Source organism: Astyanax mexicanus, chromosome 1 (genome assembly GCF_023375975.1).
Source record: "Astyanax mexicanus isolate ESR-SI-001 chromosome 1, AstMex3_surface, whole genome shotgun sequence".
NCBI classification, from domain to species: domain Eukaryota; kingdom Metazoa; phylum Chordata; class Actinopteri; order Characiformes; family Acestrorhamphidae; genus Astyanax; species Astyanax mexicanus.
In genome coordinates this window covers 8,345,478-8,357,513 of record NC_064408.1, presented here as the reverse complement: position 1 = coordinate 8,357,513, position 12,036 = coordinate 8,345,478, and the positions used below count along the sequence as shown (strand labels likewise).

At 43.5% G+C, this 12,036-nt stretch overlaps 1 protein-coding gene across 2 annotated transcripts in view; it reads right to left on the bottom strand.

Moving 5' to 3' along the window:
* The window catches only part of dnm1a (dynamin 1a), a 145,065-nt gene extending 134,129 nt beyond the window's left edge, over positions 1-10,936 (bottom strand). For both annotated transcript variants that reach the window (XM_049486370.1, XM_049486347.1), the window contains exon 1: positions 10,491-10,936. In XM_049486370.1, the coding sequence (XP_049342327.1) occupies positions 10,491-10,651 (161 nt within the window). In that variant the 5' untranslated portion in view covers positions 10,652-10,936. The remainder of the gene's footprint in view (positions 1-10,490) is intronic.
* Between the last annotated feature and the right edge of the window lie 1,100 nt (positions 10,937-12,036).

The window sequence follows — 12,036 nt, the reverse complement described above, 5'->3', positions numbered from 1 at the left end:
TGGCAGCGTCTGGCTGCAATTCTCCATATGAACAGACAAGTGACTCTATGGAGTGACTTCTATAGAGCATGTCAGTGTAGTAGTAGCTTCAACACCTTCCTAATAAAAGAGTAGGAAAATATATATCAATATATAAATATGTCAAAGTATGAATATTATGCAATACTGTATCACTTTTAGTTAGTCCATATAGTGCAGGGGTTGGCAATAGGCGCCCCGCGGGCCAGATGTGGCCCGCAAGCATGAAACATCTGGCTTGTGAGCTTGTTTGAACTGTAATGAACGATAATGGAAAAAATATAGAAATAAAATGCTTCTCTTGTGAGCTTTTGTTTACATTCCCCTTTTTAGTTTCCGTCCTTTCTTATTTTTCCGACCCTTCTTCGGCTCCCTATCTCCCTTTCCCCAGCCATGACCCAATTCACTAGTCAGGGCAGTGGGGGTATATTGGACCGCGACCCTGAAGACATGAGTTCGATCCAGTGTGAGGAGAGGTGTGTGTATTTATTGTTTTTTTTCCTTTCTTTTTGGGTTTACCTGCTTTGAGATCATCTGTTCCGCAGTTGGGTTCAACAACCATCTGGGCTAGAGAGCTATTAATCTGTAGAAGTCCATCAAATTACACAAATTACACTATATTTAAAACCAGATTTTTTTTGTGACCCTCCACGTAATTGCTTGGAAAATATCTGGCCCGCTGCCAAACTTAATTGCCAACCCCTGATATAGTGTATCAATATGCTTTAACTAGAGATCAGGTTGAAAACTGTTGGCATACTGCTCTTACAGTCTCTAACCCTAATCCAGCATACCTGATCCAGCTCACTGGATCAGGTGTGTAAGATTTGGGTTGGAGGTGAAACCACTAGGAAGGCAAATCTCCAGCAGGTTTACACCACCCTGACCAGCACTGTTAGTGTACAACTTGGTGTAGACTCCCATTAAAGGGGACATATTATGCTAAACTTACTTTTTTTGCGTGTTTTTGTATATCCACCTGGGTCTTGACTTCCCCTATAAACACTACAAGTGGCTAAAAAATCCATCCATCCATTTTCTGTGAATCAGCTGAAAGAGTTTGTTGTCAGGAATCATATGCTTCCCTCACCTGTCAACCCCCTAACAGAGCCCTATTCATTAGATCAATGAAAGAAAGGCCATTTCGGTAATTTTAGTTGAAAAACCTCAGACAGTACAGACATAACTGAATTAGCCAGCAGACTTCGTCTGAGGGAGGGATCTGTACCTACTGACAATGGAAAGTCAGCAGATGAGGGAAATGTAAGTACTTTCAAATATTTTTTTTTAACAATTTTGTGCTTCTATCACAAAGTTAAGCATGGTGGTAAACGCTCAGCGTATACATGTGGCATGGCCAGCAACAGTTTATTTGCATTAAAGGGACAGAGTCATCGTTCTGAAAGGGACTGAAACTAGCAAGAATAGAGCTGGTGAGATCTCTATAATTTTTTTGTGAGAATGATTTTGTGCAAAGATCTTCATGAACATGTTTAGTATGACCCACCTACCTATTCCAACCTGTATAAAAAGGATATAATATGTCCCCTTTAAGCCCCTTCATATCAGATACATTAGTGATCTATAACAAGTGATTTACTGATACACTTAATGGACTCCCACTGCTGTCACAGCTTGTCTAGTCCCTGTAGAAATGTTTTGCCAATAGAAGAGGAGTTTTTGGAGCAGATAAAAAATGAACCAATTGGCAGCATACCTAATGCCATGGTGTGACATTAGGGGTCCAAAGCCCCAAGCACTAAGATGTAGAGCAGTGGAACTGTGTTCTCTGGAATGATGGTGCTACATCCATTACTTTTGGGATGAGTTGTGGAGCTGAGGCCTATTGTTCCTAATTCTCTTGTCATTGAATGCAATCAAATGCTCATAGCAAAACTCCCAAATAGGGAGTCCCAGTAGGGACAGTTAATCTAATTGGGACAGATGTCACAATGCTTTTGTCAGTACAGTATATCTTGGTATTGGTAAACTTAATACACAACCTAATTAAACACTTTGTCATGTCCACTCTTTTTAATGCTGCTTGCAAATGATACATCCCAGAAACTGAGGCTTTATAAGACTATGGCTCCGGGTGCTGCGTGCACGACCTTGCCTCAGCACAAATAAATGCTGAATCACGAAGCACCATGGCAGTGCTGGTGATCCAGACTGTGTTAGAGCCAAAGTGAGGAGGAGTGTCACTCTTAAAGGGCCCATACACTCTGTTTCATTCAAAGCCATGGCCAAATCTCTTTTTCTCTTAATTCCTTCAAACGGGTTCCCGTGTTTTAAATTGACATATTTATTTTTTATGTAAAGGAATATAATTAAGCCATAACACTAAAGAAATGTCTTTTTTATTTTATATTTAATTGGTACCAGTGTTTGAATGTTACCTGTAGATCCTGTAATGGAATGAATATGTTGGCTGTTGTTCTAAAAAAAATTTTTATAGTAAAAACAGACAACACTTCATTGTAAAGGTCTTAGAGAACTCTTTGGATCTGTATCTGGCCATGGTGATCCACTCACTTCAATTATCAAGAGCAAACCAAGATAATGTCAGAAGTTTAAATAAGACAGGCTCCTCCAACAACCTCTTTGACTATGTTCTAATGTGGGCTGGGTATCATCACTGATTTAACAAAAAGATGAGATTTTGATTCAGTTATATTAAATTTCTGATTTAATTTAATATTAGCAAAGTGGTATTGGTGCTAGCTGCGCATTAGTGATGCCAATTTAGCAGTAGCCATGCTAATTGTGTATAAAAGCTGCTAATGGCACAGTAATGCTGCTAACAGAGCAATGGTGCTGATAATGACAAGGTGCTAAAAATGGCATAATAATACCACAGCACGATAGAGCTGATAATGGCACAGTAGTGCATTATCAGTGCAATAACACTAATAATGGCTTGGTAGAGCTGCTATTGGTGCAACAGTGCTAAAAATGGCACAATAATACCACACAATAGCGCTGATAATGGCACAGAAGAGCTGCTAACGGTGCAACAGTGCTAATCATGGGAGGTTGGCAATGCTAACAGTGCAATGGCACTAATAATGTCTTTGTAACTCCATTAATGGTGCAGTACCGCTGATAATGGCACGGTAGCCATGATAATGCTATGTTTTTATCGCTAATAATGGCACGGTAGCACTGCTAACGGTGCAACAGTGCTGCTAATGGTGCAATGATGCTGATAATGGCACTGTGGCACTGCTAACGGTGCAACAGTGTTATCATGGCAAGCTAGCACTGCTAATAGTGCAATGACACTGATAATGACACTGTAGCACTAATAATGCTGCGGCAGCTATGTTTATAGTCCTGTAGCGATGCTAACAGTGCAATGGCACTGATAATGGCAGGGTAGCACTGCTAATGTTGCAACACTGCTAATCATCGCAGGTTAGCACAGCTAACAGTGCAGTGGCAGTGATAATGTCATAGTGACACAGTTAACGGTGCAGTAGCACTAATATTTGCTTGGTAGCCCTGATAATGCTATGTTATTAGTGCTGTAACGATGCTAACATTGTGGTAGCCATGCTGGACAAAGTGTGCTTCTAATAGGAGTTAAAGATTTATGCATATTATTTTATAATTATTTTTATTATTATTATTATAATTATTTGATAGTGGTTTGAATGTAGAAATCTCTCATTTTTACACATTTTAATGTTATAGTAGCCCTGATAATGTTATGTTTATAGTGCTGTAATGATGCTAACAGTGGGGTAGCCATGCTGGACTAGGTGTGTTTCAAATAGGGGTTCAAGATTTATGCATATACAGTTGAAAAATAAACTAATTAAAGATTGGTCCTGTATTTATATGATTTGATAGTGGTTTGAATGTAAAAAATCTCTCATTTTTACACATTTTAATGTTATAGTAGCCCTGATAATGTTATGTTCATAGTGCTGTAATGATGCTAACAATGTGTTAGCCATGCTGAACTATGTGTGCTTCTAATAGGGGTTAAAGATTTATGCCTATACAGTTGAAAAATAAACTAATTAAAGACTGGTCCTTGGTCAATATGATTTGATAGTGCTTTGAATGTAAAAATCTCTCATTTTTACACATTTTAATGTTATAGTAGTCCTGATAATGTTATGTTTATAGTGCTGTAATGATGCTAACAGTGTGGTAGCCATGCTGGACTAGGTGTACTTCTAATAGGGGTTAAAGATTTATGTGTCACGCCTGGCCCTGTTTCCTGTCTGTCCTCGTGCCTGTGTTGTCCCACGTGACCCGTGCCCCTGTGTTCTGCCTGTGATTTTCCATTACCTCATGTCTCATTTGTAGCTCCACCCCTTCCCCAGGTGTTTCCACTCCCAGTGTGTTTCCTGTTATGTTAAAAAGACTTCCTCTGTTACTTGTCCTCTGTCGGTCTTTGCACTGTCCCCCGTTGTCTGTCTCTCTGCGTTTCTCTGTCTCTCTGTGTTTCATTGGTCATTGCCCTAGTTCCTTGTTTAGTGTATATCTCTGTTTAGTTTCTAGTTCCCTAGTTTACTCATTTCCCTGTTTAGTGTATTCATCCTCTGTCTAGTTTAGTTTCTTGTTTTATTTTCTTGTATAGATATCCCTAGTTTATTCCCTTGCCCTGTTTTAGTTTTTCCTGCCTAGTTATAGTCTCCCCGTTTGTTTATCTTTAGTATCTCTTGTTTGTTTGTTAGTTTTAGCTCGCCTCTGTTTCTTGTTTTTCTTTGTTTCTTGTTTACTTGTTTATTTGTTTATTTATCATTAGTCTCTCTCTCTTGTTTATTCCTAGTTTATTTTCCAGCGTTTGTTTAGTTTTATGTTCTCTAGCCTCCCTCGTTTGTTTAGTTATTTTGTTGTTACGTGTTTACTTGTCTCTTTGTTTAATAAATTCTCACCCTACCTGTGTTTACATCCGCCTCCTCGTCTCTCTGCCTGGGTCTAATCCTGACAAAAAGACCGACCAAATGGATGTAAACCGGTGGCATGCTGCTCGGAAGGCGGACCTGGAGTTTCTCCGCCTCCTCGCCGAGCGAATCCGGGGCGATGACCCGCTCCCGGCGCCATTCCTCGGGTTGGAGCCCGTGAACCCGGCTTCAGCGGTGCCCACCGAGACTCATAAGGGAAAAAAGTCTCGGAGGAAACAGGCCCGAAAAGCCCGCAAGGCGCGGGAGGACTCCCTCCGGAGCGGGGAAAATTTTGGGGGGGCGCTGGGGGTGTGTGCTGTCAGCCTCGGTCCTCGCCCCGAGGAGGAAGGGGGTGACTTGGATGCAGGCTGTGAGGAGTCCTTTCTCTGGGACTACTCCGATCTCCTCACACCTGCGTCCAGCGAGGAGGAAGAGGACTATCCTCCAGCACCAGCCCTCCTGCCGCTACTTCCTTCCACGGTGGCAGTGGAACCGCGCTTCGAGAACCCCCGCGCGGCGAGCCAGCCGCGGTCAATGACTTTCCCCGCGCTCCTCACGCCGGACTCTGCACGAAAGAGTAGGAATCCAGTCCGGGTTTTTACTTCACCCGCAGCTTCGGGCTCCAGTGCTGCAGCGGATCTCTTCATGCCACGCCCCGTGAAGCACGCGTCTGAGGCGCTGCACCCCATGATACGAGCGGCGGCCGCGCCGCTCTCCGAGATTTCAGCGGCGGCCGCGCCGCTCTTCGAGACTTTAGCGGCGGCCACGCCGCTCTCCGAGATTTCAGCGGCGGCCGCGCCGCTCTTCGAGACTTTAGCGGCGGCCACGCCGCTCTCCAAGACTGCAGCGGCGGCAGCGCCGCCCTCCGAGATTTCAGCGGCGGCCGCGCCGCTCTCCGAGATTTCAGCGGCGGCTGCGCCGCTCTTCGAGACTTTAGCGGCGGCCACGCCGCTCTCCGAGATTTCAGCGGCGGCCGCGCCGCTCTTCGAGACTTTAGCGGCGGCCGCGCCGCTCTCCGGGACTTCAGCGGCGGCCGCGCCGCTCTCCGAGATTTCAGCGGCGGCCGCGCCGCGCTCACAGACTGCAGCGGCGGCGGCGCCGCTCTCCGAGATTTCTGCGGCGGCCACGCCGCTCTCTCAAGCACCAGCAGTCCCAGCTGCTCCAACTCAAGCACCAGCAGTCCCAGCTGCTCCAACTCAAGCACCAGCAGTCCCAGCTGCTTCAGCTCCGGCCCCAGCAGTCCCAGCTGCTCCAGCTCCGGCCCCAGCAGTCCCAGCTGCTCCAGCTCCGGCCCCAGCAGTCCCAGCTGCTCCAGCTCCGGCACCAGCAGTCCCAGCTGCTCCAGCTCCGGTACCAGCAATCCCAGCTGCTCCAGCTCCGGCACCAGCAGCTCCCAGAACTATGTTTGGGCCCAGGCCCCGTATTTCCAGGCCTGCTCCTAGGCCTCCTGACTTTGCCCCCAGTTATGTGCCCAGGCTATCCCCACAGACTTTTGCCGGTCCTGGGCACCCACCTGTGTTTTTGGTTCCCCTGTCTCTCCCTGTCCTGGTCCCTGTATCTGTGTTCGTGCCTGTTCCTGTCCCCTGTGGTTTTACTGTTCCTGTCCCAGTCACCGTGTTTGTGTCCGTCCCCGTCAATGTTCTCGTCCCTGTTCCCATGTCCGGTCCCGTCCAGTCTCAGTCACCTGTCCAGTTCCCCGTCCAGTCTCAGTCACCTGTCCAGTTCCCCGTCCAGTCTCAGTCACCTGTCCAGTTCCCCGTCCAGTCTCAGTCACCTGTCCAGTTCCCCGTCCAGTCTCAGTCTCCTGTCCGGTTCCCCGTCCTGTCTCAGTCACCTGTCCAGTTCCCCGTCCAGTCTCAGTCACCTGTCCAGTTCCCCGTCCAGTCTCAGTCACCTGTCCAGTTCCCTGTCCAGTCTCCCGTTCGGTCTCCTGTTTTCCCCGGCCTCTCCCTGCCGCCAGCCCCCGGGGTTTGTTTTTACGCGCCTCGGGAGCTGCGCGTTTAGGGGGAGGTTTCTGTCACGCCTGGCCCTGTTTCCTGTCTGTCCTCGTGCCTGTGTTGTCCCACGTGACCCGTGCCCCTGTGTTCTGCCTGTGATTTTCCATTACCTCATGTCTCATTTGTAGCTCCACCCCTTCCCCAGGTGTTTCCACTCCCAGTGTGTTTCCTGTTATGTTAAAAAGACTTCCTCTGTTACTTGTCCTCTGTCGGTCTTTGCACTGTCCCCCGTTGTCTGTCTCTCTGCGTTTCTCTGTCTCTCTGTGTTTCATTGGTCATTGCCCTAGTTCCTTGTTTAGTGTATATCTCTGTTTAGTTTCTAGTTCCCTAGTTTACTCATTTCCCTGTTTAGTGTATTCATCCTCTGTCTAGTTTAGTTTCTTGTTTTATTTTCTTGTATAGATATCCCTAGTTTATTCCCTTGCCCTGTTTTAGTTTTTCCTGCCTAGTTATAGTCTCCCCGTTTGTTTATCTTTAGTATCTCTTGTTTGTTTGTTAGTTTTAGCTCGCCTCTGTTTCTTGTTTTTCTTTGTTTCTTGTTTACTTGTTTATTTGTTTATTTATCATTAGTCTCTCTCTCTTGTTTATTCCTAGTTTATTTTCCAGCGTTTGTTTAGTTTTATGTTCTCTAGCCTCCCTCGTTTGTTTAGTTATTTTGTTGTTACGTGTTTACTTGTCTCTTTGTTTAATAAATTCTCACCCTACCTGTGTTTACATCCGCCTCCTCGTCTCTCTGCCTGGGTCTAATCCTGACATTATGCCTATACAGTTGAAAAAAATAAACTAATTAAAGACTGGTTCTGGGTCTATATGATTCGATAGTGGTCTCTTAATTCTAAATATTTTAATTAGTAATAAAGGATGCAGTCCCTTTAACACACAGGATACACTCGCATACAGCCCTGCAAGCTCGTAAAGCATTCGTCAGACAGACAGCTTAGCAAAGCTCGCTAATTACCTGCCGTTATGGTACAAATGAACAGACCACGTTTACCCAGAGGTGAGACTAATTAAAGAATCAAAGAACTAATTAAAGGTGGTTCACTGGAATACACTAAATGTTTTACATCTGAAACACGGCTCACGGTTCTGTCCGGACCCGATTTATACAGTCAGTCAGATGACAGGTGACAGTCAGCCTCCACCAGAGCGTTGTGCAGTCATGATCCGAGGCAATCGACTGATTTCCTCTCTTTACGCTCCGCTCATTACAGCCTGAGCTTCTGGGTTCTGTTACTGGGTAGAAATAACAGATGCATGACTGCACAGCCATAGAGCAAATGCCAGAACTCATACAGTGGAATTAATGCAGGAGGACAAAAAAACGATGAACATAACCAATGATCTTCCTCCAGCACACTCTGAGTGTCATTATTTCAGTGCAGGCTTGTAGGCCTCATATTCATCCCAGCTGACTGCATTGCACAGCAATTTGCTTCAACTGCCATTCCCTGAGTCTCATTTGCACACCCCGGGTTGCCAGGTACAGGACACTACAGCATGCAAACACTGTGCTACAGCTATGGAAATGGTGTGAAGGTGGTGATAATGTACTTACTGCTAAAAAAAATGAAAGAGGCCGCACGGTAAACTACTGTAAACAGTATAAAAAGTAATGGCTGAACTGCTCCCACCATTTCTGAGAATGTGAACTTTCAGAGAATTTGGACAAATACAGAGAAAATGAAAGCAGAGTACAGACCGAAGGCTCCATCCATATCTGTATCCATATTTAACAATGAGCAACCATGAGCATTAATGAATTATTAAAATAAATACATAAATAAATTAAAGTAAACCATATATAGTGCTTTTCTTTTTTTCAATTATACAAAAAAATGCATATACAAAACAAACCATAAATAGACATAACCATGTAAGCCTTTTTTTGATATATGTATAGCGCTTTTGTAATACCCAAGGATGCTTCACAATCTACACTCTACACACAACAATTTACAGTCAGCACTCAATCAAGATGCAGCAGCCAACTGTGTACTCTCAACCAGAAATGACCTTCCACTTGGAGGACTGCATAGGGCACCCGGGGGATTTGGACCCTACCCTACCCCCACTGCTTTAAAGGCAGAGACACCTCAATGACAAATACTATGGCCAAACAAGGTTTGCTTAAAAGTCTTGTTTTCATGTATGATGATCATCACATGCAAGAATGTCCTCATAATACTACTAAACAGCAAACATTTACATAACTTTTCGCATTATATGGATATTTTTATAGTTTTTTTGAGTTCTCTCACCCATTAACCATACAAATACTATTTTAGTTGCTATATATTAAACATATAATACATACTGCAAGGACAATATTGGACAGTATTGGAACACCTGCTCATTCACTTGTTCTTCTGAAATTAGGGGTATTAAAACAAGTTTTTTCTCTTCTGTCCAGGGTTGGCTTTGTACTAGATTTGGACCATCACTGCTGTAAGGATTTGATTGCATGCAGCCACAAGGGGGCTTTACACCCCTCAACTTCTACTTTAGCAGCTATATTTTAACCCTCCATTGCATGCTTTTTATATTTGTTGAGTAAAAAATATATTTTAGCCTACTTTTTTGGAGTTGGGGGTCACAGTTGATATAAAATTACTAAGACCCACTGATATATAAAAAAAAACTAAGACCCACTGATTCAGCATGGTTGTCTTGTTACTTAGCTGCATGATGTTGCTATGAGGCAACAATTAAATAAATTGTTTTAGCAAGTAAATACAAAAATATATATAGCCATTAATGCACAGTAATAAAAACAAAGAAGAAGGTGAAAAAATAAATAAAAATGTTTTGTTGCCTAAAGGCCAACACCATGCCAAAGATGGTTAAGCATGTTTTAAAGCATATAAGTTTATGCATATTTCACACAACATACACAATGCAAAGTGTACACAATGAAACCGCCTGCCAGTGAGCTATCATGTGGGAGACTGAGGTTCAATTCCAGGTCTGGGTGACTGAATGCAGTGTGCTACACCAATAAGAGTCCTTGGACAAGACTCCTAACATTACATTGGCTCAATTCCTGTAATAGGAATAACCTTGTAGGTCGCTCTGGAAAGGCTGTAAAAATACTGTAATGTAATAAATAAGCATATATTAGTTATTATAATGGCATTAATACTGCTGTATTGACCTTGGCCAACTAAGGACATTATTGTGAAGGATAACAACAACGTCAGCCTTGCCCTTGCAGCCACTGCAGCTCTTCAATGCAGTAATCAGCCACTGGGTCCTTTTTATGTAACAAAATAATCTCTCTGTGGCTTCTTCCTGCGCTGCAGGGGAGCCATGGACAGCAGCAGGGGCAGAGGATGATCATGACCGTAGTAATGATGGTCAAATGCAATGAATGCTTTCCAACCACTGCAACCACTGACCACCTCCATTCACCACCAAGCATTATAATAACAGCTATTACACCACTGACCAAGTCTAATGGTACTACTTACTAATGCTGCTTCTGAGATGCAGATTCAACACATTATCCTTGCACAATGTCACACACACACACATACACCACAAACCACACACACCATTCCCCTGGACCACTTACTTTCCCACGAAGTTCTCCAGCACCGAGCTCTTCCCTGCGCTCTGCCCGCCCACCACAGCAATCTGAGGCAGGTCCAGGTTGGCATTCTGGCCGATGGCAGAGAAGGCATCCTGCATGCGGTTGACCAGAGGGATCAGGTCCTCCATGCCACGGTTCCCCATCCTGGCTGGTGTGCGGATTGTCCTCCTCGCTGCGCGTAAAAGCGAGTGTCACTCTATTCTGGATAGGGGTGCTCAGCCCACCCCCCTATAATAAAAACACGCTGTTATAATAATGCAGGAAGATTCAGATTTAAGCTATTTCAGCTTTGCATGGAGCTTCATTCTCTGCTGGTCTCTCTATCTCTCTCTTTCTATCCTCCTCTATCTCTCTCTCTGTCTATCCGGGCAGTCTGCAGAAGAGGGGGAGGACAGGATGATCTCTGCTTTGCTCTCAGTCAGCAGGGACAGCGCTGCACCGCCGCGTCCTCACCGCTATTGGCCGCAGTTCAGCCGCAGTGTTAGTTTTCCTTTTTTTTTTTTTTTTTTTTTACACATCTTAACCCTTTTAGACCTGAATTATCTATCAAATTCTCTTTCATTAATCATATATACACTACTTTAGTTGCTATGGATAAAACATATTTTACAAACGATAGATTCTGGACATCTTGTAGCAGCAAGTATATACAGTACAAGGATATGATACAAATATATAAAACACAATAAACACCATGATGTTAGCTGTACAGGATGTGCAAGTATGCAGTTATATAGCAATTTAGCCGTGCAAATTGTAGTAATATAAACAGTGGACAATAAATAAACTATTAGTGCTGAATATGGTTAAACTCTAAAAACATTGTAAATAGTGAACTGTACGCCATATTGGGACCTGCTCATTTATTGTTTCCTTTGAAATCGAGGGTATTAAAAATAGTTCATCCTGCTTTTGTTGGTGTAACTGTCTCTAAGCAACAGTAATTATCTGGCAACACAGGTGGCAAAACAATGTCATAACAATCTTTTAAATAAATGGGTGGTTAAATGGCATTAGATTATGCTCATTACTAAATGTACTAGTGCATCTTAAAAAAATTAGAATATCATTGAAAAGTTTTTTTCACTTCATTTCAGTAATTCAGTTCAAAATGTGAAACTTGTATATTATATAGATGTAGTACACACCAAATGATCTATTTTAAGTGTTTATTTATTTTTTTAATGTTGATGATGATGGCTTACAGTCAGAAAAATAGAATATTATATATAAGACCAATTGGTACTTTTGGCAGTGTGGCAGTGCCAACTCCTGCTGGAAAATGAAATCCGAAACTCCATAAAAGTTGTCAGCAAATGGAAGCATAAAGTGCTGTAAGATTTTCTGGGAAAACACTGCACTGGCTTTGGAATTGATAACAAAAGAGTGGACCAAAAAACCATCACACTAGACATCAAGCAGCAAGACTCTGGTCCCTCTGAAACATCTTACAGCACTTACAGCATGCTTCCCTCTGCTGACAACTTTTAAAGAGATGCGGGTTTCATTTTCCAGCAGGACTTGGCAC